The 20,008-nt window shown below is 54.6% G+C and overlaps 2 protein-coding genes across 2 annotated transcripts in view; one reads left to right on the top strand and one right to left on the bottom strand.

Annotated features, from left to right (window-relative positions):
* CAPG (capping actin protein, gelsolin like) overlaps positions 1 to 20,008 on the bottom strand; it is a 257,079-nt gene that overhangs the window by 25,155 nt on the left and 211,916 nt on the right. The gene's annotated exons all lie outside the window — the stretch shown is intronic.
* SH2D6 (SH2 domain containing 6) lies at positions 4,068 to 11,302 on the top strand. The gene is made up of 17 exons (XM_058551897.1): positions 4,068 to 4,153; positions 4,331 to 4,365; positions 4,781 to 4,851; positions 4,945 to 5,074; positions 5,644 to 5,696; positions 6,401 to 6,458; positions 7,342 to 7,364; positions 7,966 to 8,026; positions 8,409 to 8,487; positions 8,702 to 8,732; positions 8,862 to 8,886; positions 9,065 to 9,142; positions 9,318 to 9,373; positions 9,636 to 9,719; positions 9,883 to 10,041; positions 10,683 to 10,839; positions 11,108 to 11,302. The coding sequence occupies exons 1-16, from the start codon at positions 4,068 to 4,070 to the stop codon at positions 10,797 to 10,799; spliced, it is 1,146 nt and encodes a 381-aa protein (XP_058407880.1). The 3' UTR covers positions 10,800 to 10,839; positions 11,108 to 11,302.

Genomic DNA, 20,008 nt, shown 5'->3' with positions numbered 1-20,008 from the left:
CCAACAAGCTAAAGGCTGTATGTGATACTAAAAATATCCTAGGAGTCGTATCTTCTCAGTATGTTTCCTACAGAGCAGAGTTTCTCAAACTTGACTGATCATAAGATTGATCTAGGATGCTTGTTAAAAATAATATAGAGGGGGCCAGGCCGGTGGCATAGTGGTTAAGTTCACGCACTCTGCTTTGGCAGCCTGGGGTTCACAGGTTTGGATCCCGGGCGCGGACCTACACACCACTTATCAAGCCATGCTGTGGTGGCGTAGAGGAAAATGGGCACAGATGTAAGCCTGAGGCCAATCTTCCTCAGCACAAAGAGGAGGATTGGCAACAGATGTTAGCTCAAGGCTAATCTTCACACATATACAAAATAATAATAATAATAATATAGATTCCCAGTTCCCTTCTAGAACATCCAATTCTTAAAATCTCAGTGAAGGTCTAGGAATCTAAGGCTTTTAACAAGCTCTCCAGTGATTCTTTTTTCTTTTTTTTTCCAATTATTGTATTGAGGTCATCATGGTTTATAACATTGTGTAATTTCAGGTGTACATTATTATTTATCAGTTTCTGTATAGACTGCGTCGTGCTCACCACGAATAGTCTAATTTTTATCCATCACCATATATGTGTGTGCCTTTACCCCTTTCGCCCACCCCGAACTCCCTTCCCCTCTGGTAACCACTAATCTGTTCTCTTTATCCATGTGTTTGTTTATCTTCCACATATGAGTGAAACCATGTGGTGTTTGTCTTTCTCTGTCTGGCTTATTTTGCTTAACAAAATACCCTCAAGGTCCATCCATGTTGTTGGAAATGGGACTATTTTGTATTTTTTTATGGCTAAGAAGTAGGACATTGTATATATACACCACCTCTTCTTTATCCATTCATCAGTTGATGGGCACTTGGGTTGCTTCCACATCTTGTCTACTGTGAATAATGCTGCAATGAACATAGGGGTACATAAATCTCTTTGCATTGTTGATTTCAAGTTCTTTGGATAAATACCTTGTAGTGGGATAGCTGGATCAGATGGTATTTCTATTTTTAATTTTTTGAGAAATCACCATACTGTTTTCCATAGTGGCTGCACCAGTTTGCATTCCCACCAGCAGTGTATGAGGGTTCCCTTGTCTCTACATCCTCTCCAACATTTGTTATTTTTTGTCTTGGTGATGATAGCCATTCTGACAAGTGTAAGGTGATATCTCATTGTAGCTTTGATTTGCATTTCCAGTGATTCTTATGATCACTACCTGGGGGAAATACTGCTCCGAAGAGCTGTTTGTGTTCTTAGGGTGGATTTAGACAACCTGGGCCTATGACTTATGGGCTGTTCTCACTGGAGATCAGTAGCTGAGATCTGGAAAATGTGGAGAATCATTGTGTGCTATGGAAGGACACTGTAACAGGCACTCAGGTGCTGCCAGACAATGGGGCATTGAAACCTTCAAAATGTGAGTTTCCAGCAATTCTACTTCTAGGAATTCATCCCAAGGGAATAGCTGTGGTTGTGCACAAAGCAATCCTGTGCCAAAGATGGAGAAAGAGGTTGTCCGAGTCTGCCTGTGCAATTAGCAAGAAGCCAGTCCTGCAGGGCTGGCGGGTGTGAGACAAAGCCGGGAGGTGGCCTCCTTCCTTCTCCTTCTCCCTGATCTGTCCAGGCCACTGCCCCCTACCCCCCAAGATGGCAGGGATTCCATCGTCTGCCTGGGGCCCTTTCACTCACCCAGGCCCTGGTATTTGCCTATGCAAAGCCTTGAGCAGAGGGAGGGGGTGGCTGAGGCGAGGGTAGTATGGACTGGGAAACCCGCTGGGTTTGGAGTTTGCAGTGGGGTGGTGTCTAGAGCCTCCTGCTGACTTTGACCTGCTGACTCTTGTCCCATAGGAGGTCCCCTTGGGTGAGGGAAGTTGCCCCTGCCTTATGGTCCAAATGTGGAACAAAGGTCAGCTGGGGAGTGGAGGTCAGGGAGGAGACCCGGGTCCCTGACTTCAGGCCTAGACCGTATCTTTGTTGTTATTTTCCCAGTTTTCCCCACTGCACCTAATGGGCTCCTGTTAAGCCACCCCAACACCTTTTCATAGCTTCTTCAGTGCCCTTTTGCCTGCAGGTCCCAGGGGTTATCTCGTCTTCCTCTCTGAAGGAAGGTCTCTCCCCAGTGCCCCCAGCCTCTTGGCCTCCAAAGCTGCAAGCATACAGCCTTCATTTCTCCTTTGTGCCAACAGCCAGAACATCACCAAAGTAATAAACACGGGAAGTTACGGTGCCCTGGGAAGGTCTTACATTCATGATCCTCATCTGTGTTTCCTCATTCCCTGGTTTAGAGTCAGACACCAGGCGCTGGCCCTTCTTTTTACCCCAACACTTCTCAGAAGTCAAAGTTCCAGAATTCACTTGGGGAACAGAGAACCTGGCAGTCACAGGCTCCTTAAGGAAGCCCGAGATTACTGATGTGTCTAATTCCATTACAGGAAAGGAGAGTCAGGACCCAATCCTAGATGAGGTACAGGATTGTTCAGTGGTTAGTGTACAGGCTCAGGTTGGGCAAGCCTTGGGTTGAATTCCACCTCCAGTACTCTTTAATTGTATGACCTTGGGAAAGTCACTCAATTTCTCAGAGCCTCAGTGCTATGGACTGAATGGTGTCCCCCCCTAAATTCATATGTTGAAGCCCTAAACCCCAGCGTGACTGTATTTGGAGACAGGACTTTTAGGGAGGTAACTGAGGTTAAATGAGGTCATAAGGGTGGGGCCCTGATTTAATAGGACTGGGATCCTTATAAGAAGAGATCACAGATCTCTCTCTCGAGAAATCTCTCTCCCCATGCATGCACAGAGGGAAGGTCATCTGAGGACACAGCAAGAAGCTGACTGTCTGCAAACCAGGAGGAGAGCTCTCGCCAGAAACCAACCCTGATGGCACCTTGATCTTGGACTTCTAGCCTCCAGAACTGTGAGGAAATAAGTTTCTGCCATATAAGCCACGAGTCTGTGGTATTCTGTGATGGTACCCTGAGCTGACTGATGCACTCAGTTTCCTCATCTGAAAAGCAGGGCTAAAACTAGTACTACATCCTGAGGCCATTGTGAGCATCGTTGAGGAAATGCACGGGTACAGCCTGCCTAGTTAGTTTTCCTACAGCATCTTCAGCACCCAGAACAGTGCCTGGTGTATAGTGGATCTTCAATAAATATCTGCTGAATGAATAAATACATCCATCAAGAAATGAAATATGAATGCATGTTTCTGAGCTTTTCTCTAACCTCCATTTCCCTGTTCATTGATTGCCACTCACCAGCAGACAGTAGGCATAAAGTATTCAAGAAAAGTGTCCGCAAGGACAGTCTCCTGTTTTTAATTGGATCTGCCCAATAATGTCATGTCATCTTTGAACTGGGAAAGGGCTTGGTCTGGCTGATCTGGAGGTGATTTTGACCCTCTGGGAGGAGGGGACAGACATTGATCGGAGAGCTAAAGGAAGCCTTTGAGCCCCGGTCCAACTTTGCAGGCCTGGGCAGGAAGGGAGAGCTCTACCTCCTGTGGGGCAGAGGGGCTGGAGACCCCAACTGTGGGAGGCAATGTGGGGGAAGCTAGGGGGAGGTGGGGCTGGGCCTTGGGAGTGGCATGGGTGAAGTCTGTTTAGGGTTGGAAGCCATAGCAGGCCACCTTCCTGGTGCTTGTGAGATGCAAATAATGGGAACAATAGGGTCCCTGTCCCCAGGCCATTTGTGACAGAGCCTGGGCCCCAGGGAGGCAGAGCTCCTTCACCTCAGCCATGGTGAGACTTGGTTCTGGGGCACCCCAGGTGCACAGACCTGCCCACCCCTGGGGGCCCAGGACTCTGGGCAGGGAGGGGCATCTCAGCTGCACTGACCACCCCCTCACTCCCCTCCCTGACTCTTTCCAGGACAAGCTGAGTGGGAGCAGGCCCCGGTAAGTACTCAGGCTCCTCTCTTTCCTTCTGCCCTCTTGTCTCCACCTCGCTGCCCCTTTCCTGGGCACAGCCATCCTTGGAGCTGTGCTGGCTATCCCTGGGCCCTTCCCGCCCATCCAGTGAGACCGTTCATGTCCCTCCACCCCGCTGTGAACACTAGGGCTCCCCCATTACTGCCTCCCCTGGGACACCGGCTCATCCAGCTGTGCACCCACGGGTACCAGCTCTGCCCCCAGTCTCTTTCACCCACTGCCCTGGTCCCAGGCTACTGTCACATAACTCCAAGGGGCACCATTCACAGAGTCATGGATGTGCAGGTCCTGGAGCTGTGCAGTGTCTGGCTGACACAAACTCAAGGACCCTTTGGGCAGAGTTAACTAGAGTCTGATTGCAGGTTGGGGCCACCCCTTCCACCCCCCAGATGTGTAGGTAAGTGACACAGTGGGCAAGAGGGGCCCAGTAGAATGGGGTGTCCTGCAAGTCGAGTCTCCCCTGAGTGGCTCTGTATGCCTCCTGGCCATCATAGTCCAGCACTGCTAAGTCACGGGGCCAGCTCTTCCACCTGTCTTGGTTGGAATTGGGGGTGCGGGGGGGGTGGGGGGGACTGGCATAGGTGGAACAGACAGCTAGCTGGGAGGCCCCCTTGTTTCCAAAATGCCTACCTAATCGGCCCTGCTGCAGGGTTGGAAAGGCCCATTGTGGATAGTTCCTGTGAATCAAATGAAGCATTGAGGCTCACAGTAAAAGTGCAGATGGTTTATTCCACTGGGGAGAAAGAGTAAGTCATGGTGCTAGAGAGGGGGTGGGCTGGGAGGACTGAGGGTCTCATCAGTCTCCTGTCCAGACTGCCCAGCTTGGAGAAGGGATGCCCCCCGCCCACCTCCTCTGCCTGCCCCAGGGACCTGGAGACACAGCGTAAGTCCAGCTGCTGAGGCTGGGGTGGGAGGGACAGGATGGAAGCAGTAGCCACCACTGGTCCTGCATCTCTTCCATCCTCCCTGTGCTCAGCACCCCTTCCAGAAAGCCCAGGAGGAGGAAGAGGAGGAGGATAAATATGAGCTGCCCCCCTGTGAGGCTCTGCCCCTCAGTCTGGCTCCTGCCCACCTTCCTGACACGGAGGAAGACTCTTTGTACTTGGGTGAGGGCTGGGAAGTTGGGGGTCAGGCAGGACAGCAGGGTCCCCACAAGGGAAGAGGACACAGGCCTCTTCTCCCTCGGTGTGCACTGGTGCAGTGAGGGGAGGCCTCAACTGGCAGTCGCTGAGGCCTCTTGGCTGGGCAGAGAGAGAGGGATGGAGGAAAGGAGGGAGGGAGGAGGGGAGAAAGGAAGAAGAGTGGGAAGGGGAGAGGAGCCTGGACGGGCAGTGTAACCAAGGCAACAGCGGGGAAAGCAGGAGGCCCGACAAGGTCCCTGGGGCCTGGTGTTCTCCCTCTGAGATCCCAGCACAGCTCTGAGCAAGGGTGGGGGTGCCAGGAGAGCCCCGGCTGCCGCTGGCATCCCACCCCCACGGCTCCCCGGGCTCGGCCAGGTGGGGGCAGGGAAGCTGGCCGCCTCCAGTTGCCATGGAGACGGGACAGTCTGGAAGCCTGTGAGAGGGGAGGGGAGCGAGGGAGGGATGAGAAATAGAGGCCAGGTGTGGGGCGAGAGGAAAATGGAGAGCTACATGGGAGAAACCCACCAACCCACAATGCTTGGGGTCTTTTCCAGATCACCCCCTGAGCCCATCCAAGTCACCACCACCGCAGCCCCAGCCCGCAATGGTAAACAGTCTCCCCACAAGTCCCTCCTCCCCCAGCCGCTCCACGCCAGGCTACCATTTCCCAATGAATAAATCTAAGAGGCATCTCATTTGCAAGATTCCCCCATATCTGCATTCAAGAGGCCCCTGAAAAATGAGATGCGTCAGAAGCCTGAGCCCTGTTAACACTCGCCCCTCCCACCTGCCTGGCCTGGTCCTTTCACCCTCCTGTCGGCACTCACCCTTCTCACCCGAGCGAGCGGAGCGGCGGGGAAAGGGACAGGCGGCTCAGTCGCCCCTCCCAGGACCAGGGGCCTGAGGACGCCTCCCCGCCTAGACAGTGAAGAAATTCCTCACTCAGCTGCCAGTCACTGCCAGCTCTCATTCCTGCCATGATCCCGTTCGTGGGCTTGGAAAGCTACCACTTTGACCATATATTTTATTGGAATAAAAAGAAAAACAGGGAGAGATTCACAACAAGAAAAGAGCCACAGAATAGAGGCAAAAAGAAGAGTCGCCTCCTTTGTACATTAACTCAGTGTTGTAGTGTTTTTTTAAGCTGCTCGAATATACATACCCTATCACATCCCACTCCCCCATCCTTGTCCTCGCCATGCCTCAGTTTCCCCTCCATACTCCACCCCCAGCCCGTTCTCCCTCAGCCTCAGTTCCCCCTCTGTACCCCACCTCAACCCGGTTCTCCCTCACCACCCATTGTGCCCGCAGCTGAAGGCAGCGCTGAGCCTGCAGGAGGCCGTCACACAGGGCCAGTTCGGGAGGCGAGGTAATAAAGGGGATGTCTTGTCTCTTTCCGAGGCCCACCCGCTCCCCGCCCTGAGAAGGGGTGTCCTGGCCCCACGGGTAGAGCTGAGCTGCCTTACATTGGTCTCACACTCTGCCTGGTCACTGCACACCCCCACTCTTCCTCCTTTTTACCTGCCATCCCCACTGAGGCAGGCAGTTGAGGAAGAGACTGAAATGCTTTGCCAGAGCTCACACAGAACAGAGTCCCCAACCCCTGGGTCCCGTTGTGCTCCCGCTGGGCTCTCTGGCTCAGGTGAGGGACACCCCAGGATGAAGGGGCTGAAGGCAGCCTACTCTGCCTGAAAGACCCTCCCTTTTGAGACACATCTGAGCGTCATCCCTCATCAAAGGGGCCCTTTGGCCACCAGTCATTATTGCCACCACTGTCCAGAGACTTTCCCCTATTATAGGTATGTGCCTGGAGGCCTGCAACCTCAGAACCCTGGGATGTCAGGATGGGGGGCACCTCAGCCAGCACAGTTTTTGTCTGAAAGTGGCCCAGGAAGGGCAGCCCCTCCTGCCCAAGGTCTAACAGCTAACCTGGGGCACATTCACTTTTACTGTGCTCAGAGGTTGGTAAAACTTCATGACCTTGAGGGTGGTTTTGACTTTTGGAACAGTCCACAGTCATCTGGGGCCAAGCCTGGCAAGTCAGGCGGGAGGTCAAGCCAGGCAACACCACTGGGGTGTGAAGTAAGGCGATGGGGGGAAGGGGTGAGGGTGGCTTTCTCCTGGGACTTCAAAGCTGGCTCTAAGGATCCCCTCAGATAAGTTCCAAGGATACTCCACTCTTCCAGCCTAAGTTTCACTGAATTCCTTTCTCCCTGCACTCATGACTCGTGGTTCTCTCCTTTGCCTTCCAGAGCTGGGAGCACCAGCCAGAGTGGTGAGTGGCCCATCAATTCCCACCTCATACTCTAGGGTTCTGGCTAGAAGGTTGGTAAGTTTGGGGTGGGGGTGCTTAGGAGGGCCAGGACATATTCTTGAAACCAAGGAAAAAGGCCCAGAGCAGAGTCCCTCCCCATCTGCCAGAGGCCCCTGGCAGGGCGTAAGCCAGTTGTCCTGAGGGGGCTGCCCAGGGCTGCTGGGGAGGGCCTTGCCCAGCACTCCTGGACATCCACATTCTCTGAGAGCTGGGGCCTATGGGCACCTCCTAAAGGGAAGGTCTTCATGGGGTGCCCCCTTACAGGCAAAGGAGCAATTTTTTTTTTGAAGAAAGGAAAGCTTTATTTTTTTAGTACCTTTAGTGACACATTTTCCTGCTTATTTAACAAGTGGCCCTGCATTTTCATTTTGCACTTGGCCCCACAAGTTATGCACCCAATCCTGACCAAAGGAGCAATTTTAATCATTGCAGCTGGCTCCCAGAAAGAGGTCCACCTTGCGAGGGGGGAGTGAGGTGCCAATAGCCCCCTCAGGTGATGGCTCCGCCCTCCTGCCCACTCGCTGGTCAAACCCTTGGTCCCATACACCCCTCCCTACCTTAGGTGCCAGGGCCTCCAAAGAAACCTGATGAGGACATCTACCTGGAGTGTGAGCCCAATCCAGGTGAACATCTCCCTCCGCCCCACATCCATCCTGCCCTGCGAGTGGATGCCTGCAGCACCACACATTCTCCTGGCTCCTTCTTCCTCCCTTGTCTTCTCTCACCACCTCCACCAACACACATCTGCCTTCAGACCCCCACATGGACACCCATGCTTCCGCCTTTGGTCCAGGTTGACCCCCACTGAGCCTACAAGAGACAAGGGCTGTGTGGGGCTTCCCAGCTGTGCGGCCAGAAAGCACTCCCCTTGGTTGGAAGGACTCCCAGACAGCCCAGGCTGCAGAGAAACGCAGGCCCTGCAGCTGTCCTCAGCCCCACCCCCCCCAACTGCCAGCGTGGATTTCCTTGCCTGGTTCCCAGCCCAGCCTGCCCTCTCTGTTTTAGTCCCAGCCTTGACTCAGACTCTGAGCTCCCAAGTCCTGATGCCCCTAGTCCCTGTGCCAAGGACATCAGTAGTGCCCAGGTGAGTGCCCCACTCGGTGTGTGTGTGTCTGTGTGTGTGTGTGAGTGTGTGTGTGTGTGTGTGTGAGAGAGAGAGAGAGAGAGAGAGAGAGAGAGAGAGGAATGGCTAACTCAGGCTTCCCCAGCCCTCATCCTGGGATCTCTGGGTTCACTGGGCTCTTTCTCTTGAAGGAGGTAAAGACTCTGACCTCTGTTATCTGATTTGCTCCCCACAGGCCCACTCCAGCCCCCCAGGAAGCTCGGAATGTAAGACGCTGGTGGTCAGGGGAGAAGTGAGCTGGGAGGAGAGGGAGGGAGGCACAGGGCAGGACTTCAGGCCCAGGGGCGCAGGCCTGTAGGGCCAAGTCTCTTCTGACCGGCCCTCCTGTGTTCCAGGGAGCAGCGAATCCCACCTCTAAAGGTGAGTACAGGCACCTTCAGCATGAACCCAGGCAGTCCTGTCAGGGCCCAACCCTGCCACAGCCCTGCAATCACAGACTCCCTCCCAGCCTCTCTTGCCCCACTTTGCCGAGGGGGTCCCTGCAGCTCTGACTCCAGCTGAGAGCAGGCCTGAGAGGACCCCCTTGGGCATTTTCCAGGGTCTGCACCAAAGCAGGAAACTCCCAGCCTATACCTCAAGATCATCCCTCATTTGGAGGTCACGTGTGGCCTAGCTGGTGGGTCCTCCCAGAGCCCAAGACCTAAGGAGGGGTGAAGCCCTGGGTGCCCCGCTTTGGGCTTCTGGCCTAGGCACACCCCCCTCCAACCTCCCCCACCCCTGCAGCTGGGCCCCAAGCTTCCTTTGCCTAATCCCCTCCCAGCCCCAGCTCTATAATCTGCTTCTTCCAGCAGGAAGGAGATCCTCTCTTTCCTCTGTAGCCCCCACCCGGAGCACCTCAGCTGCTGAGGTGAGGAGGGGCTGGGAGAGGACTAGGGGAGGAGGCTGCGGGGAGCCCTCTTGGGCCGGTGTCCACAACTGCAAGGAACATGCATTGAACATGTGTGTGCGACACTGTGCTGGGCACAGGCATGGACATCTTTGCTCTGCTTGCACAGACTCAGTCTGGGGAAGGCAGACATGAACACAGATAAGTGCAACCTGGGGTTCTCTGCTCCTGGCCCCCATCCAGTGCCCTGGCACATCTCTGAGCAGCTGTGTGTGTGTTACAGGACGGCAGCCTGCTGGGTCAGCCTTGGTACTCAGGGAACTGTGACCGTCATGCTGTTGAGAGTGCCCTGCTCCGATTCCAAAAGGTAGGGGACCCCCTGGGCCTTCTTGGAAACCGCTTCTGCTCATAGGCTGTGGCTGGCTAAGCAGGTGGGGGCAGGAGGGCAGGGAGGGCGTCTGACCATCATGGGTCAGGGCTGCAGATGGACAGCTGGAAAATGAAGTTGACAGATGGGGTCTCCTCCACAGGACGGGGCCTACACCGTGCGGCCCAGCTCAGGGCCTCATGGCTCCCAGCCCTTTACGCTGGCAGTGCTTCTCCATGGCCGGGTCTTCAACATTCCCATCCGGCAGGTGGATGGTGGGCGCCACTATGCCCTGGGCCGGGAGGGCAGGAACCACGAGGAGGTGGGTGCTGGAGGAGGTAGGGGGCTAAAGGGCAAGGGGCAGAGCGGTACCCTGGGCCCAGTCAGGAGCATGTGCCCAGGGGAACGCCCACATTTTATATTTTTCCGGAGTGAGTGGAAATAACAGTAGCCAGTGACCTGAATTCCTTCCCAGAGGTCCACCTTCCTCTGGGGGAGGCCCCTCCTCCTGCATGGCTCAGTGCGCACAGGGCCCAGGTGGGGGCATTTGCACCTGCAATGAACCCAGCTGGGAGGAGGGCAGGGCTCAGGTAGTCCAGACTCCTGTCTGTGCCAAGGACTCGACTTTGCGCCCAGCACTTGCTGGGCTGCAAACTAGAGACAGTTACCCACCCCTTGTTCTTCATGCCAGAGGATGGGGGCAGAGGCACGTCCCCAGTTATTTCCATCCGGCCTTGGAAATATGAGTCTGGCCAACAACGTGCCACGGGTGTAGTCACAGGAAAACTGCCTAAGGCCTGGAATTGGGTAGCAAAATGGCAGGGGAGCTTCATGGGGCAAACAGGAAGGGAAATATTTAGAAAAATGTCAACAAGCCCCCTCGCCAAGCTCCGCAGTTCCCTCAGGAAACTTCTCCCCGCATGAGGCTCAAGGGACTCACTGATGCCCTGCCTCCCCGCCCAGCTCTTCTCCTCGGTGGCCGCCATGATCCAGCACTACGTGCAGCATCCCTTGCCCCTCGTGGACAGGCACAGCGGCAGCCGGCAGCTCACCTGCCTGCTCTTCCCCACCAAGCCCTGACGACGCCACAGCGGGTGTACACATCCACCTCTGGCCCCAGGTTTGCTCCTTGCCCCGTTTACCTTGGGCTCTCTCCCAGGTCTCCACCCCTCCAGGCCCTCCCCGTCCCTCACCCCAGTCCCTGCAGGCCCAGAAGAGAGGCATTGGGAAACGCTGCCCAGTACAGAAAGGGTCCCCGAGACCCCACCCCGTACTCACGCAGAGCCGACACTGCCACTCCCCGGTGCATCTCCAAGGCTGGGAAGCAGGGGTCAGGCAGGGCCCCCATTCCCAGCCCCCAGGAATGGCTGTGTCTGCCCACTTACTAGGCCTCCCAAGCCGCGCTGGATGATGTCCTTCCTCAGGAAGCTGAGCCTCAGGGGGACAGCACAGGCACTGCTTGGACACAAAGAGAATCCTCTCACATCCTCTTGGCGGCTTCACACAGGGCTGGCATCTGGGACAGACTTGGTTGCCCTGTGCGTAGTTCACTTTCAATAAATATTTGTTGAATGAATTCTTGAATCTGCTGAGCGAAGCAGAGATGGCCTCCATGAGGCTCCAAGGTTCTCAGGTGTCCCAGGGCACAGACCGGGCCTGGGAGTGATCGAGCAGGGGTGGTCGAGCCACGAAGGGCCAGCCCCATTTCTGCCACTGACTGGGGTTTTTGCCCTTAGATGGTCTGTGCCAAGAAGGAGGGCGGCCAGCCCTGGGGTGGCTGGTTTTCGTTTTGTTTTCTTTGGGGGGGGCGGTGGTCAGGGAGGAGGAGAGAAGGAGGCTCAGTGCTGTCTCTGCCACCCCATTAAATGATGAGAATGGAATTAAGTATCTGACCACCCCCTATTTACCGCACAGTGCTCCCCCAGGGAAGGAGAGCCTGAGTTTGCTCACTTGGTGTCTAGGGTAGGGGAGACAGGCGGACCCCGGGAAACAACCAGGTATTGGACGCGCCAGTCCTAGGATCAGAAGCTATGGAAGGCTCAACGGTGGAGCTCAGAGAAGACAGGCCACCGGAGCAGGGTGGCCTGACAGGGCGTGGCCCAGGAGGCTCAGCCGAGGCTCCAGGGCCCCGGGGGTCCTAGATCGGCCGGCGGGGCGGGGCTGGGCCGGGCCGAGGGGCGGGGGCGTCCTCTGGCCCTGGCGCGGCGCCCGGAACACCCGGTGCTGGAAGCGCCGTGTGACCGTGACTCTGCAGAAGCTGCGAGCACCCAGAAACAAAGGGCCGCTCAGCGGCCGCCTGGAGCTCAAGACTGGCACGGAGGGCTCGGACCCCCTACCCCCAGCTGGCCCCTGGTCTGCCTCCCGATAGGGAGGCGGCGGATCCTGCCGAGGCCTGGGGCGGGAGCGCGGGATCTCCGGGAGATGGGAAGGGAGGGCCCGAAGACACTGAAATGCAAGTGCGAGGCTGGGTGGGCGATATGGGATCCAGGCTGGGCCGTAGAGCCTCGAAGGTTGCCCCCTCACCGCTGGCTCTGGCAAACGACCTGAATTTCTATGACCAAGGTGAAGATAATCGTCGCTACACAATTATCCTAGGGTTAGGAGGCTTAAGTGAGGCGTTCCATGTAAAGCGGTGAGGACGGTGCAGGGCCTGATAGGCAGCATTCTAGCTCCTCTCTCCCACGTAAACATGCGCATGATTTCAGGTCAAGGAACTGCCACTTTCCAGTCACAGCAGGGATGAAGTTTCCGGCCAGAGCACCAGGAAGAGGAGCAGGATGGGGGAGTTGGCACAGGGCGCAGTCAGGGTGGGCGCTGCTGTGTATGTGGGGAGGGGATTAGCAGCTGGGGGCTCTAGCAGAAGCAGGGGGATGGGAGACCCTAAGACAGCTTCCCTCAGCTTAGTCAGCCAGCCCTAGCTCCCACCCAGCCCTGGATGGGAGTGGCTTCTCTCCTCTACACTTTCCCCAGCCCCACACACTGCAGGAACTCAGGGGCTGGGAAGGGTGGGGCCCACCTTGGAATGGGCCTCAGGGTACAATGGGACTCCTGCATCTCCACCAGACTTGCAGGTTTGACTTCTCTTGAGGAACCCTCCACTCTATGGCCACGACGGCCCTAGGGCCTGGGTTTCCGGAGTTCTGGATTTACCTAGCCCTCAAGCTGCGTGGTGTGTGTGTGTGTGTGTGTGTGTGTAGCACGCGCGAGTGTGTGTGTGTGTGTGTTTGTGTGTGTGTGTGTAGTAGAGGCCACAGCACAGAGCTCTTGAGTTAGTGGCCCAACAGGGACTCTGGGCTTGGTCCTAGCTGGGGGCCTGACTTGAAGGAACTAGCCTCCATTCCTTGCCTCCCTGGGGAAAAAGAGAGGAGGAGCAGTCCAGGCAGTGGAGACAGCCTGTAATAAGGGACGCTGAGCGCCAAAAAGAGCATAGTCTGGAGAGTGACTCAGCCTAGCTAGTGCCTCCTCAGCATACAGGTCTGCACCCAGACATCCCCTTTTCCAGGAAGCCTTCCCAGCTCCTCCAGCCTGGCATCAGGCACTTAGGACACCCCCTAGCAATTGCCTTTTCACTCCCAGGAAAGGACCAACTGCTACTACTGCCCACTATTGTGTATTCAGGACCTAGAGTACAGTAGGTGCCAAATATTTGTTGAAAGAGTCGCTGAATAGGTTGAGTTCACCCTGGATTCCTCTAAAGCTGATAGACCAGGGCTTCCTTTCTAAGAGAAAAGTCCAACCCAGCACTGTCCAATAGAACTTTTTGTGATGATAGGAACATTCTGTATCTGCATTGTCCAGCACAGTAGCCACTAGCCACAAGAGGTTACTGAGCACTTGAAATGTGACTAGTGTGACTGAGGAACGGGATTTTTAATAATAATTTAATTAATTTAAATTGAAATAGCCATGTATGGTTCCTGGCTGTTCTCTTGTTCCAAGTCTCTTGCCTTCTCAAGTGTGAGGGGCAGTGGTGAGAGAGAAAGCTGGAGAAGCTGGGGAGGGGGGGCTAGATCTGGAGGATGGTGGGAGGCCTCCTTAGTGAGTGTAGGTAAAGGGGAGCCGGTGAGGCTCTGAGCAGGGGTGAGTGTGGGAGGGATGGTATTTTAGGAGGATTGCTCTGGTGTGAAGTGCTGAATGGTCGGAGGCAGCACAGAGGCAGGGAGAACTGTTAGGGGCACCTATTCAGGTGAGGGATGACACCCCTTGGTTTTTCACCATGCAATGTCCCTCCAAACACCCCATCCCTGTTTCCTCTCATCCAGCAGGGGAGAATCTAGAAAATTCCAGTCAGGGTCACCAACTGGGGGATTGAGTGTCGGAGGAATGCCGTTTGGTGCAGAAGCCCATGGATTACCGAGAGTGGTTTGCCCATCTCCAATGGGCTGGAGGGGCCCATAGGACGAAGTGTGCAGCTGAGAAGGGCATGAAAGCCGTGGCTACCCCCAGACAAGACCCCATCTGCCAGGGCTCAGAGTGTGCTCCATGCAATCACCCAGCAAGCTTTCAGCTTTGGTTTCTAAAGAGACACCTTGACTCCCCAGGGGAAAAACATGGGCTCTGGAGTCCCAAGGATCCAAGTTTGAATCTGGGTTAGTCACTTGCTACCTGTGTGACCTTAACCTTGGTCTCTTCACTTTTATTTTATTTATTTATTTTTTTGTGAGGAAGATCAGCCCTGAGCTAACATCCGTGCTAATCCTCCTCTTTTTGCTGAGGAAGACCGGCTCTGAGCTAACATCTATTGCCAATCCTCCTCCTTTTTTTTTTCCCCCCAAAGCCCCAGTGGATAGTTGTATGTCATAGTTGTGCATCCTTCTAGTTGCTGTATGTGGGACGTGGCCTCAGCATGGCCGGAGAAGCGGTGTGTCAGTGCGCGCCCGGGATCCGAACCCGGGCTGCCAGCAGCGGAGCACGCGCACTTAACCGCTAAGCCACGGGGCCGGCCCTCTCTTCACTTTTAAAACAGGGCTCATTGGGGCTGGCCTGGTGGCATAATGATTGAGTTCACGAGCTCCGCTTTGGTGGCCCAGCATTCACAGGTTCAAATCCCAGGCGTGGACTGAGGCACTGCTCATCAAACCATGATGTGGCGGTGACCCACAAGCAAAATAGAGGAAGAGGGGCACAGATGTTAGCTCAGCGCCAATCTTCCTCACAAAAATAAAATAAAATAAATAAAATGTGGCTAATAATACCTACTTCTTAGGGGTGTTGTGAGAATGAGAAATTATGTATATATAACATATACTTAACCTAACACAGAGCCTGATGTATAATAGAGCCGAATGATTGGCATCCAATAATAATCCTGACTCTGAAGAGGCCAAGCCTGCTTCTGGTCCTCCCTGCATGCTCCATTTTCAGGGGCTCCCTCTAACTGTGGCTTCCCTAACACACACAAACACACACACCACACACACATGACCTTTAGGCATTGTAGGTACCGTAATTGTTTTCTCTGCCCACCTGGGTTTCCCATCCCCAGTCTCGTGGGAACACAGCCCGCTTTCCCTACCATAGGACCAGGCATGTGATCTAGGTCTGGCTAGGCCCAAAGGAGGGCCAATCAAAGCCTTCTCTGAGGTGGATATGTTGACGTTGAGAGAGAGAAGCCCTCTTTTCAAACCTGAGTTTGGGCTGCAAATGGCCACCTTCCCTGCCACAGGGCCAGAGCCTGTCTGCAGAAGTCAGGCAAAGACAAGGAGAAAAATGGTCTTGGAGACGTTGGGTCCTGACTCAAGGTCCCGGCTCTTGCTGTTGTGCCCCTCTCAGCTGTGTGAGCTAGAAATTTCCTTTTTGGTTTAAGCTACTAGGAGTATGGCTTCTGATATTTGCAAAGAAGACTCCTGTCTGGTACAGGCACTCATGTCCTTGAAATTTGGGGACATAAAGGAATTTGACAGAAGTACAGAGCAGTTAGTGGTAGAACCAGAATTCAGACTTGTTTGGCTGGCTCTATATTCACCATAAACTATGCCACACATTCCACACATCATTCACAAGGTATTTATTGAGTGCATACTATGTGCCAGACACCAAACTCACATCCCCTTCCTCCTCTACACCCGCTGAAAGTCTCCACCTTCCCACCTTCACTCCCTGTCTCTAAGGACCCTCAAGTTAGGGGACATACAAAACAGCCCTTCTCTACCAGAATGGGGCCCAGCACACTCACTGTCTTCCCAGAATCAATACTCCCAGAATCCTCCTCATGTGGCAAGGATATGAGAGGAGCCAGCTGCTACCTGCCTACCTATCTACTGCGGTCTGCTCACACAGAGTAAGTCCTGGCCCCGGCCCAGGGCCCCTGGCAGAGTTCCTGCCTGCGCCCCACACTGAGTGACTGTGATCCTGCAGCCCTTGTGGCTGCAGTGACCATTTATGAGGATACTGAGGTCATTTTAAAAGTGATTTTGATCTAAATTTTCCCAGACGTTCCCTTTCTTTACTTTGCAAATCTGGTCTAAGAGAGACAGGGCGTCGGGAGCAGAAGGACTTCAGGACAGTGGTTTCCAAATCTGGTCTTCAGAACACCCGTGGACCATGATGATGATGTCACGGGTCTGTGACAAAAAAGGAGAAAAGTGCAAACTGTGGCCTGAGCTTTTCCTGAAGCAAAATTATTGCATTTAAAGGACCATCATTTAAAGGGAAATCAAGTTCTTCTTCCTTTTTTGGTATTAAATTATACTTTCTTTCAGGTCACTTGATTTTGCTGGGCCACATCTTTAAAATGGGGTGGGAGTGGGAGGGTGGTTGGCCTAGATGAACTTCAAAGGCTTTTCCAACTTCAATATTCCATCCTCAAGCCCCGGGGCCAAGTATGTGCTGCCTGGGATTGTGTCTCTCACCGCCTGACCTGCCTCCCCCACACCCTCTACCTCCCTCCACAGTCCCCGCCAGCCCCTCCCTGCTCAGCCCCACAAGGTTGAGCCCTCCTATGTGCTCCCTGGGGAGAGGTGCCCCCTCTGCAATGGACTCTGGATTAAATGATAACCCAGGAGATACAGCTTAGAAAAGGCAGACGTGGGTTTCAAATAGCTGAATGTTTATCCCCAGATAATGAGTGGATCAAGCCCAGCATCCACGAAGTCCTGGAAGTTAGAAGGACACAAGGTCAGAGATGAGGAGCCAAACCCCAAGAAGGAACACCAAGGTGGGGGTTGGGTAGGGGAGAGCAAGGAAAGAGATGGAAGTTCTGGCCGAAGAAGGATATCGTGGATTCCTAGACGCCTGAGCTGGGGAGCCACAGGCCATCTTGTCCTGTCTCCTTGTGTTATAGATGAGGACATGAAGGCCCAGGGAAGGGAGAGGAGTCTGTGATTAGGGGATGGGGTATACATTTTTTTCTCTAGCACCACCTCAGCTGGGGGTAAGGCCTGGAGATGGAAAGGAATTGAGGGAGAGAGACTTGGAAACCGAGTCTAGGAGAGGCCAGAGCGCTAAGTTAGGGCTGCCCCAGGCCCCTCGTGAGCCCTTCTATGCTGCTCCCCAGCCTGCTTGCTCTGCTTTGGCCCCTTCTCGATTCGCCTTTCCTTTGCCCTCAGTTCAGCTCAGCTCTCAGGACATCACGGACAGCGGGCCGTGGGCTTGGAGCAGGAAGCTGGCAAGAGAGGCAGAGAGTGAGGAGGGCTGGTGGGTGCCTTCCAGAGTACCCCTAAACTCCACATTCCCTCATTGAGAAGCTCCGGGAAGACAGGAGATGAAGGGGAGCTGTCATTGCACTGCGCTTAGACCAGGCTCCTCTCCCCCACGCACATAACACTTTTCTACCCCAAGAGGATCCAGGGACAGAGGAGGTGCAGGCGGCTCTCATGGATACTGTCAATCTCAAACACTGGGCCTGGGCCCTGGGGGGAACAATGGGATCAGGAGGCCCTCTGTGAACCTCCTGTCACCTTCAACGCTGAGATAGATCATTAGTAAATCAAGTGTGAGATGACAGGCCACATTGGAAGTCTCCCTGATACACTACCTGCCCATGTCTGTGGCACCTGCTGCTTTGGTGGAAGGTCATGTTTAAAGTGGTGATGTCAGGGGCCAGAGAGGAACCAGCCCCAAAGTCCCCAAGTCTAGCTGGGAGACGCCACCAACTTCAGGAAGGCTTCCAGCAAGGAGCCATTGGGCTAGGTGAGCTCAGCTGTGCCTGCCGTTGATCATACAGGCCATTCACTGCCTGGGATGCTGGGAGCTGGGACACCTGGATGATCTGGAAATAGAGGGCCTGAGGAGCCCCACGCTTGCCTGCTCCTCCTTGTCACCCTCTTCCTGAAGCAAGAGGCAAGGCCAGGAGGCTCCCAGGAGCCTCTTGCCTAATTCTCAGGGCCTGGCAGCCTGCTCTGCAGCTGACGCAAGGCCAGAGGTGGGTGAGCTCAGTCTGTCTCTGGCACGTGGAGCTTCTTGCACCCCACTGCACCCTAGAACACACACATGTTCTCTGCTTTGGCCCTGCTGGGTCTCTGGCTCCATTCTTCTGGAAGCAGAGCAGGGTCACCTGAGGCTCTGGGAGCAGGCAATGCCTGGGGCTAGGGTAGCGCCAAGCGTTTCAGAGTCAACTGCGCTCCCCTGCATGGGCAGCCTGTGAACAGTGCTGGGACTCAGAGCTCTGCCCCCGGGGGACCTGTGCGGTGGAAATGGAGTGCTTAGGCACCCCTTGGCCCTCAGGCTCTGTCCATGCCAGCCTGCTGCTTCTTTGGGGAGAGGTCAGACGGTCCAGGGAAGTCTCCTATCCCATTAGAAGGGTGGACATTCTTCCACCTGCCCTCACCTCTGTCTCGATGTCCAGGTCCAAAGTAGGAATGCCAGGTCCCTACCACCTGCTCAAGGACCCTCGAGGCATCATCAGCTCAGGATGAGGATTCATTCAGCAGCTGTTTACTAAGAGCTCAGTAATAATCACATAACATGTAATAACAGCACAACGCAGATAGCATGTGTGCCTCATTTTACAAGTGCTTTCATGATTAATTAGTGCTTCAAGGGATCCTAGTCACAACGCTGTGACATAGGGAGGCCCTAAATGAAGAAGCTCTTAAGTGGGAGAACCAGGAGCCACGCCCGCAGGGTCTTCCCACAGGCACAAACGTGAGTAGGAAGCAGGCTTCCAGAGGCAGGCTTGCTTGTCACTGGAGACCCAGTTCAGACAGAGAAACTTTTCTCCAAGGAAAGGAAGAGCAGGTGGAGGAGGCTGGGAGAACAGGACTTGTGGATTTGGGGCAGAGGCATGCTGGGGGCCAGGCCTGTCTGGGAAGGCTTGGAGATGTTCTGGGGGGCACTGAGGTCTGGAAAGGAGGGTTCTCAGAGCACTGGAGTTGCAGCTCCTGCACCTCAGCTGCTCGCTCAGACAGAGGCTCATTGGTCACACCAACCTCAGGCTGGCACCAGCTGGTTGGGGCTGCTGCCTGGGGGCTGAGGCAGGCTTCAGGACTGGCCCCTCCAGTTCTGGCCCAGGCCCAGGGGCAGTGGCTATCACTGGCCTCCCTGTTGACCCAGGGTTGAATGAAGCCATCCTCATTATCTGCCCCATCTACCTTGGGCCTGCCCTTTCCCCTCGGCCACGCTTGACCCTCTCGGAGTGGCCATCTGCACATCATCGTGACCTTCGCCCACTCTCCCAGCAGTTCTCGCTGCTGACGCAACTTCTGAGACAGGTGAGCTCAGGCTGCCCAGGCTCGCAGGCGGGTGAGCACACAGTGCCCTGTGCCTGAGGGTACAGCCTGTGCCAACCACACCCGTCCCTCCCTGACTCAGGCTCTCAGGCCTGGCGGGAAGGTCTGTGATGGAGCTGGAGGTGAAGAGGGGCAAGGTGTGCCCTTCTCATTGGAAGGACTCAGAGATGAGATACGCAGCTCCAGGGGCCACACAGGCCCAGCCTGCAGGGTATTCTAAACGCTTTTGTCTCCTCTCCTATCCCTTCACCGACCCCTCACGGTCAGAGAAGGGAGATCTGAAGGAGAAAAGCCAATGCAAAGCCAGCTCCTGGCTCTGCCCCAACATTGAACCAATCCCTAGAACCACTAGAATCCCTTTTAAGTTTGAAGTATATTTATTTTTTATTAGATATTACAATCACATGAGATTAAATTAAAAATGTATTAGAGTTTAATACAGAAAAAATAAAGGTCCCTCCCACACCTTTCGCTCAGCTGCCCTGCTCTCCTCCCCAGAGAAAAGCAGCGTTACCAGTTTCTTGTGTTTCTTTACAGAGATAGGCTAAGATTAACTGTCGGATTTTTGATTATAAGCTCACATAGCAAGGTCACATCTTGCTTAGCTTTTCAGCTTGGGAT

Source organism: Diceros bicornis, chromosome 12 (assembly GCF_020826845.1).
Source record: "Diceros bicornis minor isolate mBicDic1 chromosome 12, mDicBic1.mat.cur, whole genome shotgun sequence".
NCBI lineage: Eukaryota > Metazoa > Chordata > Mammalia > Perissodactyla > Rhinocerotidae > Diceros > Diceros bicornis.
The sequence above is the reverse complement of the archived record's forward strand: the minus strand, read 5'-3'. Positions and strand labels throughout refer to the sequence as shown.